Consider the following 12,696-nt stretch of genomic DNA (forward strand, 5'->3'; position numbering starts at 1 on the left):
TTACAAAATTCAGGGAACCTCATTGGTGCACAAGAAACCTGGGTTTTCCCAATTTCCGTGTTTAATTTTCGAATGAAACGTTGTTCAATAAAACGGAAAACTCTTTCCGCATCAACGGTTTCATTTATGGTTACTTGAATATCAAATTTAACGTAGTTACTAATAATTTGAGTAAAAGCAAAGAAAACCATCCTCGTTCAGTTACGTAATACTGATTGATCTCAACCTTGTCCAAAACTTGTCGAAAATATATTTTTTCAGACTTTCTAAGCAATTTGGTGAGACGATCTTCGACTCCAGGAAACTCTCGAATGGGAACCTTCACGAATGGAGTCTTAGTTTTGCCGGTCGCGGACATGATTATTTCCTTCAGTCGAGGCATTCCCAATGTAACATTCAAGTCCCCTACTCCCGCAAAATGGAACGTGTTGAGAGTCATTTGTGTTGAAGGCTCTCCAATTGACTAACCAATCTTCAATGACCTAACCTGGGCCGCCAAGACTCCTACGTTCTCTCCAGGATCCACCAGAGAACACATATAACGGTAACTTATAAAGTCGCGGAAATCAGCTCTTGATAGTCCATTTGCATTCTCGGAATAAAAATGAATTAGAACCAAAAGATTTCCATTTTTGCGTACAAAATCCTCTACATTCTCTGCCATTAGATCGGATATTGCCCCAAACACCGTATCTGGACGAAAATGGCTTAACAGAGGATCAGGAAAATTTGAAATAAATCTAAAATAAACAATAAGTTCAAAAAACTCAAAAAAGTTACCTCATTCGAGCATCTCTATCCAGGGAATGCCAGGAACGAACAACAGTTTCAGCTTCCAACTCAGGATTACGAGAAAACATCATATTTTCGAACATTTGATACCCACTAGCACGGACAGTCCCCTTCAAAATCTAAAACAGCTAAAATTTATGTAATTACCTTTTTCTGCATTTTCCTAACCTTTGAACTCTCCTTTGACGTGAGAATCTCGACATTCTGTCTATTCATAAGCGATTTGTAATTTTGAAGTAAAAATGCGAATTTGCTTGACTTCAGACATGAACCCTTGGTGGGGTCAATTCCGTCCTCTCCGTAATAAAACTGAAACTCAGTCAAAATACAAAAACCTGCACAATCGACCCGTCGTTATCCCTCACAGTCAGATCGTACCCCACGACCAAATTTTCAAGAGTTTTGATAAGACATCTTTGTAGATACCCACTCTGTGATGTTTTTATAGCCGTATCAACCAATCCCTCAAATATGATAAAAAAGTAAACCTCTCTCCCAGCCATACAATGGAAAAAGAAAGAAGGGACCTTCAAACCCGTGAGGAATCTATCTGTGACATACCCCCGTGAACGGGAGGAGGAAGAATATGGCGGATACATGGGGAGACACCTTCCACTTAACATCATGGCTGGACGAGCTCCCTCCAATTCAATTTGACCAACGAGGCAAGAAATCTGAGACACGTTGACGGACGACCCCTTGGCTCCGCATTCCGTCATTAGAGTCATGTTGTTGAAAGGGAATTGACGTTTAAATTCAACCGGAATGCACTGTGCCATATACTTGCTCTGTTCCTTCCCCAAAAGTGGTCGCATCTTTCTGTCCAGTTCAATCATTCCTTTTTTCGTGGAATGTGCCTGTCTGTAGAGTCGTTTGATCCCCGAATCGGTCATCTTGTCAAGTCCCAGTGCATAGGCAAGGTTTTGTGCGTCCTTGGCTGACACGGAATGGTTGAAGGCCTCGTATATTTGTACCGCCTTTGAATTTAATCAGTTTTACTTACTTTTTTGGACATTATGGCATCTTCAATCCCAACAGAAAATCCTTGAGTCTTTAAAAAATTAGTGAAAAGACGAGATAAACACGTAAGAAAATCTGTAGCAACTCGTCCCCCATAAAGCTACAACAAGTTATTAATATTACCTCATAACATGTATGAATAAGTCCATACGCAGATGATCCAATGTTGGTCTTGTCCAAGAAACCAACAAGCAGATCATTCTCCCGAATTATAACCGAACTCTCCTGCATGTGCACGTCATCAAAAAACGACCCCGCATTAGCATGCATAGTCTGTGGATTATATTCGACTTTATACAGATGTGGAAATCTTGGTGGTACTGTTCAAATTGAGAGGAGGACAATTGGCGGGAATCATATTCATCAAAACTGCTGAAATCACCTGCTTTCCAGTCCAAAGCTTGCGAGGTTTTATGATCGCGGGAAGTGGAATAATTATTCGTCTCCGGATGGAATACAACCCAGAATACAAAAGGTGTCTGAACTGATCACCATCCAAAAATCGTCCTCGAAGACAAAGGAGAGTCCCTGTGATTAAATGGTCTTGAATAAGTCCAAACAGAGGGGAGCCATCTTTAGGGACAATGTGCTGATTGGTTACCGAAGCTTGGAAAGCATAAATAAACAAGTCAAACCAATCACAAAGGCCTCACTCCGACATAGTTGGCTCTGAGGGAAATGACAGTTCAGCTCGTCTCCGTCAAAATCCGCGTTGTATGATTTACACGTTGAGTAGTGAATGCGGATTGTTTGTTGGTTGTCCAAAACACGAACTCGATGTGCTTGTACACTCTGACGGTGTAAAGTGGGTTGACGATTCATGTAAACAAAATCCCCAGTTTTTAGGTGACGTAATACTGTTTTTTGATCATTATTTATGGAGATGAGAAGTCTGTCCGCGATTGAATGTCTTTGTCGGTCATTCCGTGGATTTAGATAAACAGTGTGTCCTTCCTCGTCAATGACATACGAAGCACTTAAACTAAACGAGAGAACTTACCCAGGATATATTTCTGGCCCATTTATTACAGCGGCACGTAATTCCGAGACATTAAAGTGAGTTACTCGTTCGGGGAAGGTCAGCTTTGAGGCAACAAAAGTCGGGATTCCCACCTCGTCTGCACCCAACAGTGGATCCGGCGATATGACAGATCTTGCAGCAAAATTGACTCTTTTCCCCATCAAATTCTGACGCATAATTCCAGCTTTTTTCTCCAAAAACTACAACTTCTAACAACATGAATCGACAACTTTTTTAAAGTCGTTTTTAACTCCCAAAACCTTGCTGTCCCCACAATATAAAGAATTCACTTTCTTTTGGAGTGCCTCCCATTGTTTTATCACATCAAACGCGACCTTCGACCTCAAAAATCAAAAAAACAACATTCTGTGAATCTTCTGAAATCTGGACAGCAGTTTCTCTAATTGAATTGGCTAATGACAGAATATTGGAATATAACTGGGTTTTTATGTTCTCATATAACTGTCCGCGGACAAACATGACCTGGAAGTTATGCATGAAGAATAACCGGCCGGAATCTATTCGGGGTTACCAGCACTTCCGTGGTGAAAAATATATCGACAGAACAGTCCTCCAAAAAGCAAAAAAGTCGAGAAAACAGCTCCGAGTGTTTTTCCCAAACTTTTAAAAGCACTTTTTTGGCATCCGGGGGTAAAAGCCTTTTTGTGACCACCCTAGAATAAAAAACTAAAAAAACTACTTTTCATTTTCCAAGGTCTTGTACAACACCACTCCGCAGTTCTCAGAAGTTGGTTTCGCCATCCGCTTCCCACAATACGAACAAACGTCTTTCCGCAAAATAAAATTACGGAAAAAGTCGTCGTGAAATTTTACACGACAGTCAAAAACAATTTTTGAAAAATCGTCATCTTTGTCTGAGATTTAATTTAATTACAAAACAACAATTTTTAAATTCTTTCAGTCTGGATTTTATCATTTTTTTGAGTTTTTTATTTGAAACTTTTTGATCGGTCGACATTAAAAACAAATCTCCAAAAGATCGGAAAGCAAGGGCGTTTTCACGTTCGAGTGCTTCCAAAAGTGCCGAAGCAAGCAACAACCGGTTTTTGGAAATGGAAACAGCGCCACAGCTGAAACAAACTGACTTTATGATCTATTTTAATCATTATTAGTACAAATACTACATTCATGAAATGGTCGAATAAAATTGGATTATAAACTGGAATTGGGAGAGATATGTGGCCAATGTGACCAAGACAATCTCCAGAATTGAGGCCACAGCGAACACAGACGTCTGCTCTGTCAGTTGGTCCGAGGGAGAGGTCGTGAAGTCCGTCTTTGTTGGGGAGCCCAATTAGGTCGTGAGATTGAGGAACGAGGATTTCCTTTACTGATGAGCCTTTGATCTCCTCAGATGTGTATGCTGATATTTTCAGTCTTTTTAATTGTGTTTGTTCCATTTATAAATCAACAATATGCACGTTTTTAAAAATATTTTATTATATATTTTAATCAATTGAAATATAATTTTAAAGATTTCTTTAATTAGTCAAATATACAACTATAATAAAAATTACTTAAAAATACTTTAAATTTTGTTAAAATCAAGTTTCAAAATGCAACTTTCTGTTCGTATTGGGTCAGTCTCCTCCAGGCGGTTCAAAACGAATGTCGGCACGCCTCAGGGAGACTCTCTCCCCCCTGCTATTTGTAATCTATCTGGAAGCCGGCTTGAGAGATTTGAGAACTTTCTATAATGATTCTATTACCGAAATTGTATATGCCGACGATGTGGACTTTGCCTCGGACAACATAGATGATCTAATTCATCTACTAAACAATTCCCCACGGGTACTTAACAAATGGTTCCTGATAATTAACACTTTCAAAACTGAATTGACGGAGATAAAACGAATGGACACCAGAATTGGCGAAACATGGAGGAATGCCAACAAACTCGGCTCCCTACTTGAAGATAGTGAAGACATTTCTCGTAGAAAGATGCTTGCTACCGCGGCTCTGAGCAGAATACGTAAAAAATGGCTCCAAGCTTGGCCGATAAGTCGGGCTCTCGGATCAAGGTTTTATAATGCATTCGTAAAGCCTGTTCTACTATACAACTCGTCAACATGGGGGATCTCGGACACTGAACTGAAGACTATAGACTCTTTTCACCCTAAACAACTACGTCTTCTACACGGAATACACTGGCCATCAAAAATTAACAATCTATCTCTGTATAAACATTACGATGCTACGCCGTTGTCTCAAGAAATCGTTGGAGGCCGGTGGAAATTATTTGCCATATTTTGCGAATGGACCCCAGAGCTCCGGCCAATCGGGCAATGGACGATTATTTTTCCGAACATGGAGGCAAATATCGTGGAAGACCTAGATCCACTCTTCCGGCAGTTCTGGAGAGGGATCTCAAACTTCATGGCAAAAGTTTCAAAAACTGGGACGACCTAGAATCTTTGCGGGATCTCGCCCGCAACAGAGGGGCATGGACGAGGATGGTCCAGAAGATCGTTTCGCTTGTGACACGTGTGGGATTATAACTTTGTTTATGTTCCTACGGAATGTGTTATAATAATAATAAAATGCAACTTGGGGAATCCCAAAACTCAGTCTTCCAGCGTGGTTTATTCCGATAAACTTCCAGTCTGACTTTTTGTATTCGACAACAACACTATTAATGTTTTGGAGAAAAGTTAAGATTTATGTAAAATCATTTTCTTACTCAGCTTGTTTAAACATTTGGTCGTTCCGTTCATCAATTTTGACAGTTGCGAATGAAATTTCTATTCTCCTTTTCACTGTTGTGCTAAGCCTGTGAGAATATATACACCTTTAGAATCCTGTTTAAATAAAAGAAATTCTTTCCTATAGTTTGGAAACTTTAAACTCCGAGTAAAAATTAAAAATCACTTTTTAAAGTCAATATTTAGACAGTGTTTTGCTGCATTTGACAAAACCAAAACGTTGACAATTTAAAAAAATAAAACAAGAAAAAACAAACAGGCTCCATGGCGATATCCAATATAACCGACAGTGCTAAAATAGCTATAAGACCGATATGAGATTATCAATAGGTTTTATAAGCTCAACTTGCAATCCCTTATTTCACAAAAATACCAGGATATATCCAAACAACGTGCTTAAAATGACCAAGAACATACTAAAATTATTTCTAATTGTCAATATTTTAGCAGTCAGAAACAATAACCAACAAATCATTTATTTCAAAAATGGACTGGCAGAAAAAAATGAATCCAAGACGTCTTCACTGTCAGTAGAATCCACCTCAACGCAATGAGTGTTACACTCCCCAGTCATGTGCTCGTTGTCTTCACGTTTTTTGTTGGAAATGGCTCTTTCCTGCCTATCCCTGAGATGGTCACACCTCTTCCATTTGTCCCTACCAGATAACTAGACAAATAGACATTTCGTATTCAATATCGTCCAGAGTTCTGGCTACTGTCGCTAGTTCAGCCACTTCTTTGTCATTTTGATCAAATTCTGACATTTCCTGGTCGAATCGAACCAGTTCGGAGTCCAAGTCGACCTTTTTCTCGAAAATAATCAAAAAATGCAACTTTTTTGTTAAGAGAATCGTCATCGAAAAAATTCTCCGGAATCTCCTGGAGAATTTCAGGATTTGAGGAAATTTCAGGACTTTTTGAATCAATTTGGCCATTTCTGTCCTCGATTTCCCTGTTTAAGGAATTTAATATCATATTTAAACATTTTTTCCTGTATTTTTGGTTTTTTGGGATCAATTTCATCGATTTTGTCATTTCCAGGTCTTTTAACACTCTGAATTATACCAATTCTGTTTTTTGAATCACCACGTTGATATCTTTCCGCATTCTGGTTATTATTTTTAAAACTTTACTTACATGAATGTGCTGGGGATCTTTGCAATGTATTCCCCACAGAATTTCGTTCTTAATTGGCATGTTACAGGCTAAGCAGCTAATTTTGCCAAGTGAACTGTATCTATAAGACTTTGAGTTTTTAAAACAGTTTCTACTTGATGAAGGGTGATGAAATAATATGGTGAGATGTTCCTTTCTTCATCAACCTCCTTAACTCGTCTTGGCTAATGTTATTCATGATCTGTCCAATACGGCACGTCCACTAGAAAACAAATTGAATTACTAATAAAATCAAAATAAAAATAATTTTAATAACTTAATTTAACTACATATATATTTCGAAATTATACAGTGTTTATTGGATTGGTAAAGCTGTCTTAGTTGCAGGAGGAAATTTACTTTAATCTATACATTTACTTCAATAGTATTGTAAAAAACTTTTTTTAAATATATCAAAATAAAAACTTAAAAGCATTGAAAAACCTCTAAAGATGTAAACGATCTCCACATGTTGAACGATGTGACTCGGAATAGAAAAAAATAGAGAGCTGTCCAGAGACTGAGGAATTGTGCTGCACATGTTTTCTCATGGCCGATGGCATCACGTAGTGCTAATAATAGTCAAAACAGATATTCATTCCTGGTATAATAACTTTTATTGATTCATTCACAAGAATCTGTTGTGCTGCTGATAACAATTCTCTTATAAAATCGCCACTGAGATCCTCGGAAAAATCCAAAGCGTCTGCCTTTTTCCTATTGATAAAAACCGACATTTTTGTATTGGTGAAAAATTATTTTAGTTATGTTGAATGAATTATTTATTGTCACAGGCATCGAACGACCCCAAGTTTGAGGGACCCTACCCTAATTAGATATTTCATACACTTAATAATTGAAATACCCAAAAGGGGATTCTAGAGATACTTGCATGACCTCAAAATATTTCTATATTAGTAAAATTATGATTACATTAGTACTGCCTTAATTTCAGAAAAAAAATAGACTAATTATAAATAATATAATAAATATTTCAAATGAATGTCATTACAATTTACAAAGCCATTATATATAGTTAAAACAAAGTAAAGTAACCATCGTAAACCCACTTATACCCATTTCCACCACTTCATAGATGTTACCTAACCCTACCCTAATCCTAACCCTACCCTAAACCTAACCCTAATCCTGACCCTAACCCTAACCCTAACCCTACCCTAACCCTACCCTAACCCTACCCTAACCCTACCCTAACCCTACCCTAACCCTACCCTAACCCTAACCCTCATGAGTAAGGTCACAATGTCGCATTGCATGTCATAATTTGATATGTAAAAATAAAATTTTAGACAAGCCATTCTAAAATAATAAATTAAACATTAGAATTATTATAAAAATAATTAAAATACTATTTTTTACATATAATTTATGCCTGCCATTTACTTTTGCCTTTTTAATTCTTAATTTTCCGTTCAACCCTGGGGGTCCCTTCAAGACGGTGACATTTATTATATTCATTCAATTAATGTTGGCTTTTAATGTAAGAATTTTAATTCTTGGATACACAAGCCGAATATTTAAAATAAGTATTTAAATACAATTTTTCTCAGTATTTATATTAAATTTATCATTCATTACCTAATGTCTATTTATTTACTATAACTCAACTGTGAAATTGAGTAATAAAGTTTGAGTAATAAAAATTATCAGAATATTAACTTGCCTCAGTTTTTCCATGTCTCGTTTGGAAATTTCTGAAAAGTATGTTTGTTCCCTTATTTCTGAAAAATGATTTGGTTAGAATATTCTGTAATGTAGAGTCCAGTAGGTCATAAAGGTTTTAGCAAAATATTTAGCGAACATAAGAATTAGCAATAGCGATGTTTTTATTATTCCAGTATGTGGAAATAATTGGTTTAGTTTATCAATCTAATCGGGCATCAAATGATTAAATTTGTTCAATCTCGGGTCAAATACGAAAAAGTAAAACTACATTTTTTGAATTACACGCTAAGTTCTATCAAACGTACTGTTTGGAATGAATAAAATCCTTTTTGAAGCTTCTGCCTAATAGTGTGCTTTACTCTATCTCTGTCCTATCCGACACCTTGGTTTAATATTCTTTATTTATCTAAACATAAAGACCACGGTAGAAACCGGAGAAATAATCACATGATCCCAATGCCCTCTACCAGGGACCTCATCCTCGCTTGGTGAATTCCCCATGAGGCCACATTGGGCGGCTGATCGGTTTCGCTGTGACAATCTGGAGTTTTGTTTAATCAGATCCTCCATAGAAGCTGGCCCGGAACGTTTGTTATCTTAAAATTAACCTTCGTTTAATCTGTACCCCTTTAGTTGGGCCTTCTCGATTCTCTTTCTGTTAGTCTAAGATAGCGGCGGTCCTCATGATGCGCAGGCATAGGATAAGAACGGTTCAAAAGTATTGGCTAAAAGTGTTCGCCAATTCCGGGTGAGAACGATAATTCGATAAACTTCTTACCACGTTCTTTTTCTATTCACATTTCCGAAGTGTGTGGAAAGAAATAGAGATTAATATCAAGAGTCACTCCTAGGACCGTCTGGCTTCTATTGAACGGTATGGCCATATTGTTCAGCTTCAAAGCGACTGTCTTCTTTCCCAATCTTTTATCAGATGTAAAAGGGACATGGCGGACTTTGCAATGTTCACAACAAGCCGGTTATCAGTTAGCCAGACGTTGAGCCGATTCAAATTAGATTTGAGGCTTTCAGAGGCCTTTTGGATGTTCCGATCCCTTGAGGCCAATACGACGTCATCCGCATAAAATAGTATAACATCATTATTGTCGGTAGGGTACGGGAGATCTTCTAAAAGAGGTTGAAAAAAGCCGGGGATAAAGAGGATCTCTGGGGTTCTCTGTTGGGCAGGGGTGTAAATGTAGGCTTCAGGCTTCCGAGGCACACCATTCCATTCCGTCCACTTAGGTGGATGGTGATTTAAACCTTGAGCTTCCCTGGAAATTCATTTGAAATGATCCTCTTCGTGACCGAGTCAAAGGCTTTGTTTATGTCGACAGAACAGAAAACCTTCTTTAAGCGTCTTGGTTCGCTATTAAGAATAAAATTCATCAATGTCTGTAAATATGTAGACAAAAACATCTCATTTTTGAACCCATGTTGAAAAAGTCTTCCCGGTAAGAATTCTTTTATTTTTTAAAGAACCAACCTCTCCAGGATCCTTGACATAGAGCATAAAAGGGAAACCGGTCTGAAAGAAGCAGGGTCGTTTTTAGATATTTCAGTTTGATAGTGTCGGCCTTATTTGTGCCTTTTTCAATAATGAGGGTATCACATTTTTGTTTATCAAGTAGTTGAAGATATCTGCTGAAGGGAGAGGTTCCAACTGTTTCTAAAGTCTTCTGTTTAAAAGTAGTCTATTCGATTTCCCGTGTTCCTTGTGTGCTATTTTCGCATATAAATTGATTAGGTTATTCACGTCCTTTTGATCGTATTCCTCTGTAGAAACGGGTGTGTCGCCTTATGCCACGTGTCAAATCGCTATCTACTTCACTAGCGTACTCCTCGTCCAAATTGGTGCAGGGACGGGCAAAAAACAGAACTCATGAAAAAATTACGAAAAAACGCAAAAACCGGCTACACACCGGATTTTTTGATCCAACTATTCAATTTCTTTATAAAATGCAAAATAAATCAATAAATTTTTTTTAAATGTCAATGTGATTTATAAAAGTAAAGATAGCTAATCTAATCAATAAATAACAAGTAAAATAGAGAAGTTAACTAAATTAGATGATTTGCCGAGCGGATGGACAGGCAATTTCCACGTAATATCGCGAACGATATCCGCTGAAAAAGTCAGCTCGTTTCACGACTGTCGTGACTCCTCGAGATGATTAAACCAATCTCTGAGAGGAGTTTGAAGGCTTTGGGTCCAATTATCCCACTGGTCTCGAAAACCAAAGGAATGAAACAGCAGGTATCGGTCGAAGAGCCATATTTTGCTGTTATCCTAGATTCGGCAAGGGCAGATGCAGATCCAGGACGAGAAGCGGAGTCAACCAACGATGATGATAAGGGATTTCACTTGCTCGATGGGAAGGTGGACATGCCTTCTGGGCGTAATCAATAAAATATCACCATTATTAGTTCGAATTTGCTTGAATAAATACATTTTTTTAAAAAAGAGGTATACTAATAATCATACTAATAGGGTATAAACAAAAAATTCTAAGAAATGGTCATAGTCCTTGGATAATGAAACTATTTCGAGTTAACAGTTAATTCAAAAAGGAAAAGAAAGAAACGAAAAGTTATTAACCGAAAATGTCGTCGAAATCATCACTCTCCGACTCTTCTTCCACAATTGCCAGTTTGACGTCCTTTTTCTCTTCGACGGTTATTTCAACATCCATCGCAGGAACTTGGGCTGCAACTATCTGCGGATTCTCCAACATTTCCTTAAACTAAGACTAATCAGCCAACAAAAAACTAACATTTTTCGCTTCAGGAATATCAAAGTCAACCGCCAATGATACATTAATCAAATTACGGAAGCACGACATCAACGACTGACTAACCGACATCTCCGTGGGATATCCAGTTGCCAGAGACACACAAGTCATCTCTTTTATAGTGTCCTTTACACAATTATCAAAATCTTTGTCGCTAATATCCAATATACTATCCTCAAACACACACCCGTCATCAAAAACTAAAAAAACTCAACAAAATTATCAAAACCTTTGGAAATCGTCAGTCCATAAACCAACGGAGTAATTTTTAAGGCTCGAAGAAGGGTTGCCTCATTTGGACCAACTTTTTGGCCTTTTTTGAGTACAAGTTTTTCAGTTGTCATTTCCAGAGTTCCTTTAACAACCTTTGTGGCCACCCCCAAGATCTGGAAAAGGGATATTTTATCTGGAGGCATTCCAGTGTTGTGTGGTGGTACAATCACGTCATTTTGTGCTATCGACCCAATTTTTGCAGCTGCCACACGTGTGTTGGCTACGAGGCGTTCTCTGACGGTCATCATGTCTCCTTTCACAAAGACAATCCCCACGTTGTACCTCAAATGGTTGTAGAGTCTAGAAAAGATTTAGAATTGTGGTTTACTGAGAAAATTCTGCCCCCATTTCTTCCATGTTCTTTAATGCGTATTTTATTAGTGTTTTTTTGCCGAATAGAAGAGTGGCGTCTCCTTTGAGGGACTTTCGGACTTCGTGTATTTGTGTGGACGTAACGTTGTCGCATTGGACAATAAAACATTTTTCATGAGTAGCAAACAACTATGAATAAATTATTTTATTGGTTGAACTTCTTTGATCCTATCAACACATTGGTCTTTCCATGCTTTTCTATTGGGTCGAACCATTAAAATATACACACAGGATAGATATTAATAATAGCACGTTTTTAATAAATAGATTAATATAATATTCATAATTAATAATATTTATAATTAATAAAAAAGTAAGTTTAAAATTCTCCCTAAAATGACATAAAAATTATGGAATTAAAATTTCTAAAGTTCTGATCAAATCGAACCGAAGCAGGGTTATTGGAAAGCACCGTTTCTAGCTCATTCGTTTCTTGCAATCCGAGAGAACAAGGGACATGGTTTTTTATCTCAATAAACTCATATCTTTGAAAATTATGAAAGAGTTCAATGTTTGAACGACCCAGAACAATTCTGTCCACATCAGCGCTTCAACAATCGACAGATCCATAAAAGGTCACATTGTCAAAATACTAAAAATTTAGTAGCTATGATAAGCTTTGGGCAGTGTGGTTCACGAAAAGGGCAAAAAGCAAGAAATCACGTAAATCACCCTGCCGAAATTCCGTGTGGAAACTTGGTTAGAAAATAAAAGACAGTCTGCCAACAATACGCCAGCAAAACAAATGGGAAAAACTTCGGAAAACGTTTCAAAACGGTTTAGTGCAGGGGTGGCCAACCGGTCGATCGCGATCGACTGGTCGATCGCGGCATGTTTCGTGGTCGATCGCTCGATATATAAATTG

The 12,696-nt window shown here is 37.6% G+C and overlaps 3 protein-coding genes across 3 annotated transcripts; 1 reads left to right on the forward strand and 2 right to left on the reverse strand.

Annotated features, from left to right (window-relative positions):
• Positions 1-1,777: 1,777 nt before the first annotated feature.
• Positions 1,778-4,254, reverse strand: LOC115229509 (DNA-directed RNA polymerase I subunit RPA1-like). The gene is given in 7 exon segments (XM_029799846.1): positions 1,778-1,912; positions 1,915-2,051; positions 2,107-2,406; positions 2,439-3,033; positions 3,064-3,175; positions 3,534-3,708; positions 3,936-4,254. Coding segments are annotated over 7 exon segments (1,773 nt in total).
• Positions 4,255-4,462: 208 nt separating this feature from the next.
• Positions 4,463-5,263, forward strand: LOC115229511. The gene has a single exon (XM_029799847.1). It carries the CDS (start codon positions 4,463-4,465, stop codon positions 5,261-5,263), a length of 801 nt encoding a protein of 266 aa, XP_029655707.1.
• A 5,693-nt stretch (positions 5,264-10,956) lies between these two features.
• LOC115229543 (60S acidic ribosomal protein P0-like) lies at positions 10,957-11,381 on the reverse strand. The gene is made up of 2 exons (XM_029799873.1): positions 11,169-11,381; positions 10,957-11,138 (listed from the first exon to the last, which is right to left on the reverse strand). The coding sequence occupies exons 1-2, from the start codon at positions 11,295-11,297 to the stop codon at positions 10,989-10,991; spliced, it is 279 nt and encodes a 92-aa protein (XP_029655733.1). The 5' UTR covers positions 11,298-11,381; the 3' UTR covers positions 10,957-10,988.
• Positions 11,382-12,696: the final 1,315 nt, after the last annotated feature.

Source organism: Octopus sinensis, unplaced genomic scaffold (assembly GCF_006345805.1).
Source record: "Octopus sinensis unplaced genomic scaffold, ASM634580v1 Contig12956, whole genome shotgun sequence".
NCBI classification, from domain to species: Eukaryota; Metazoa; Mollusca; class Cephalopoda; order Octopoda; family Octopodidae; genus Octopus; species Octopus sinensis.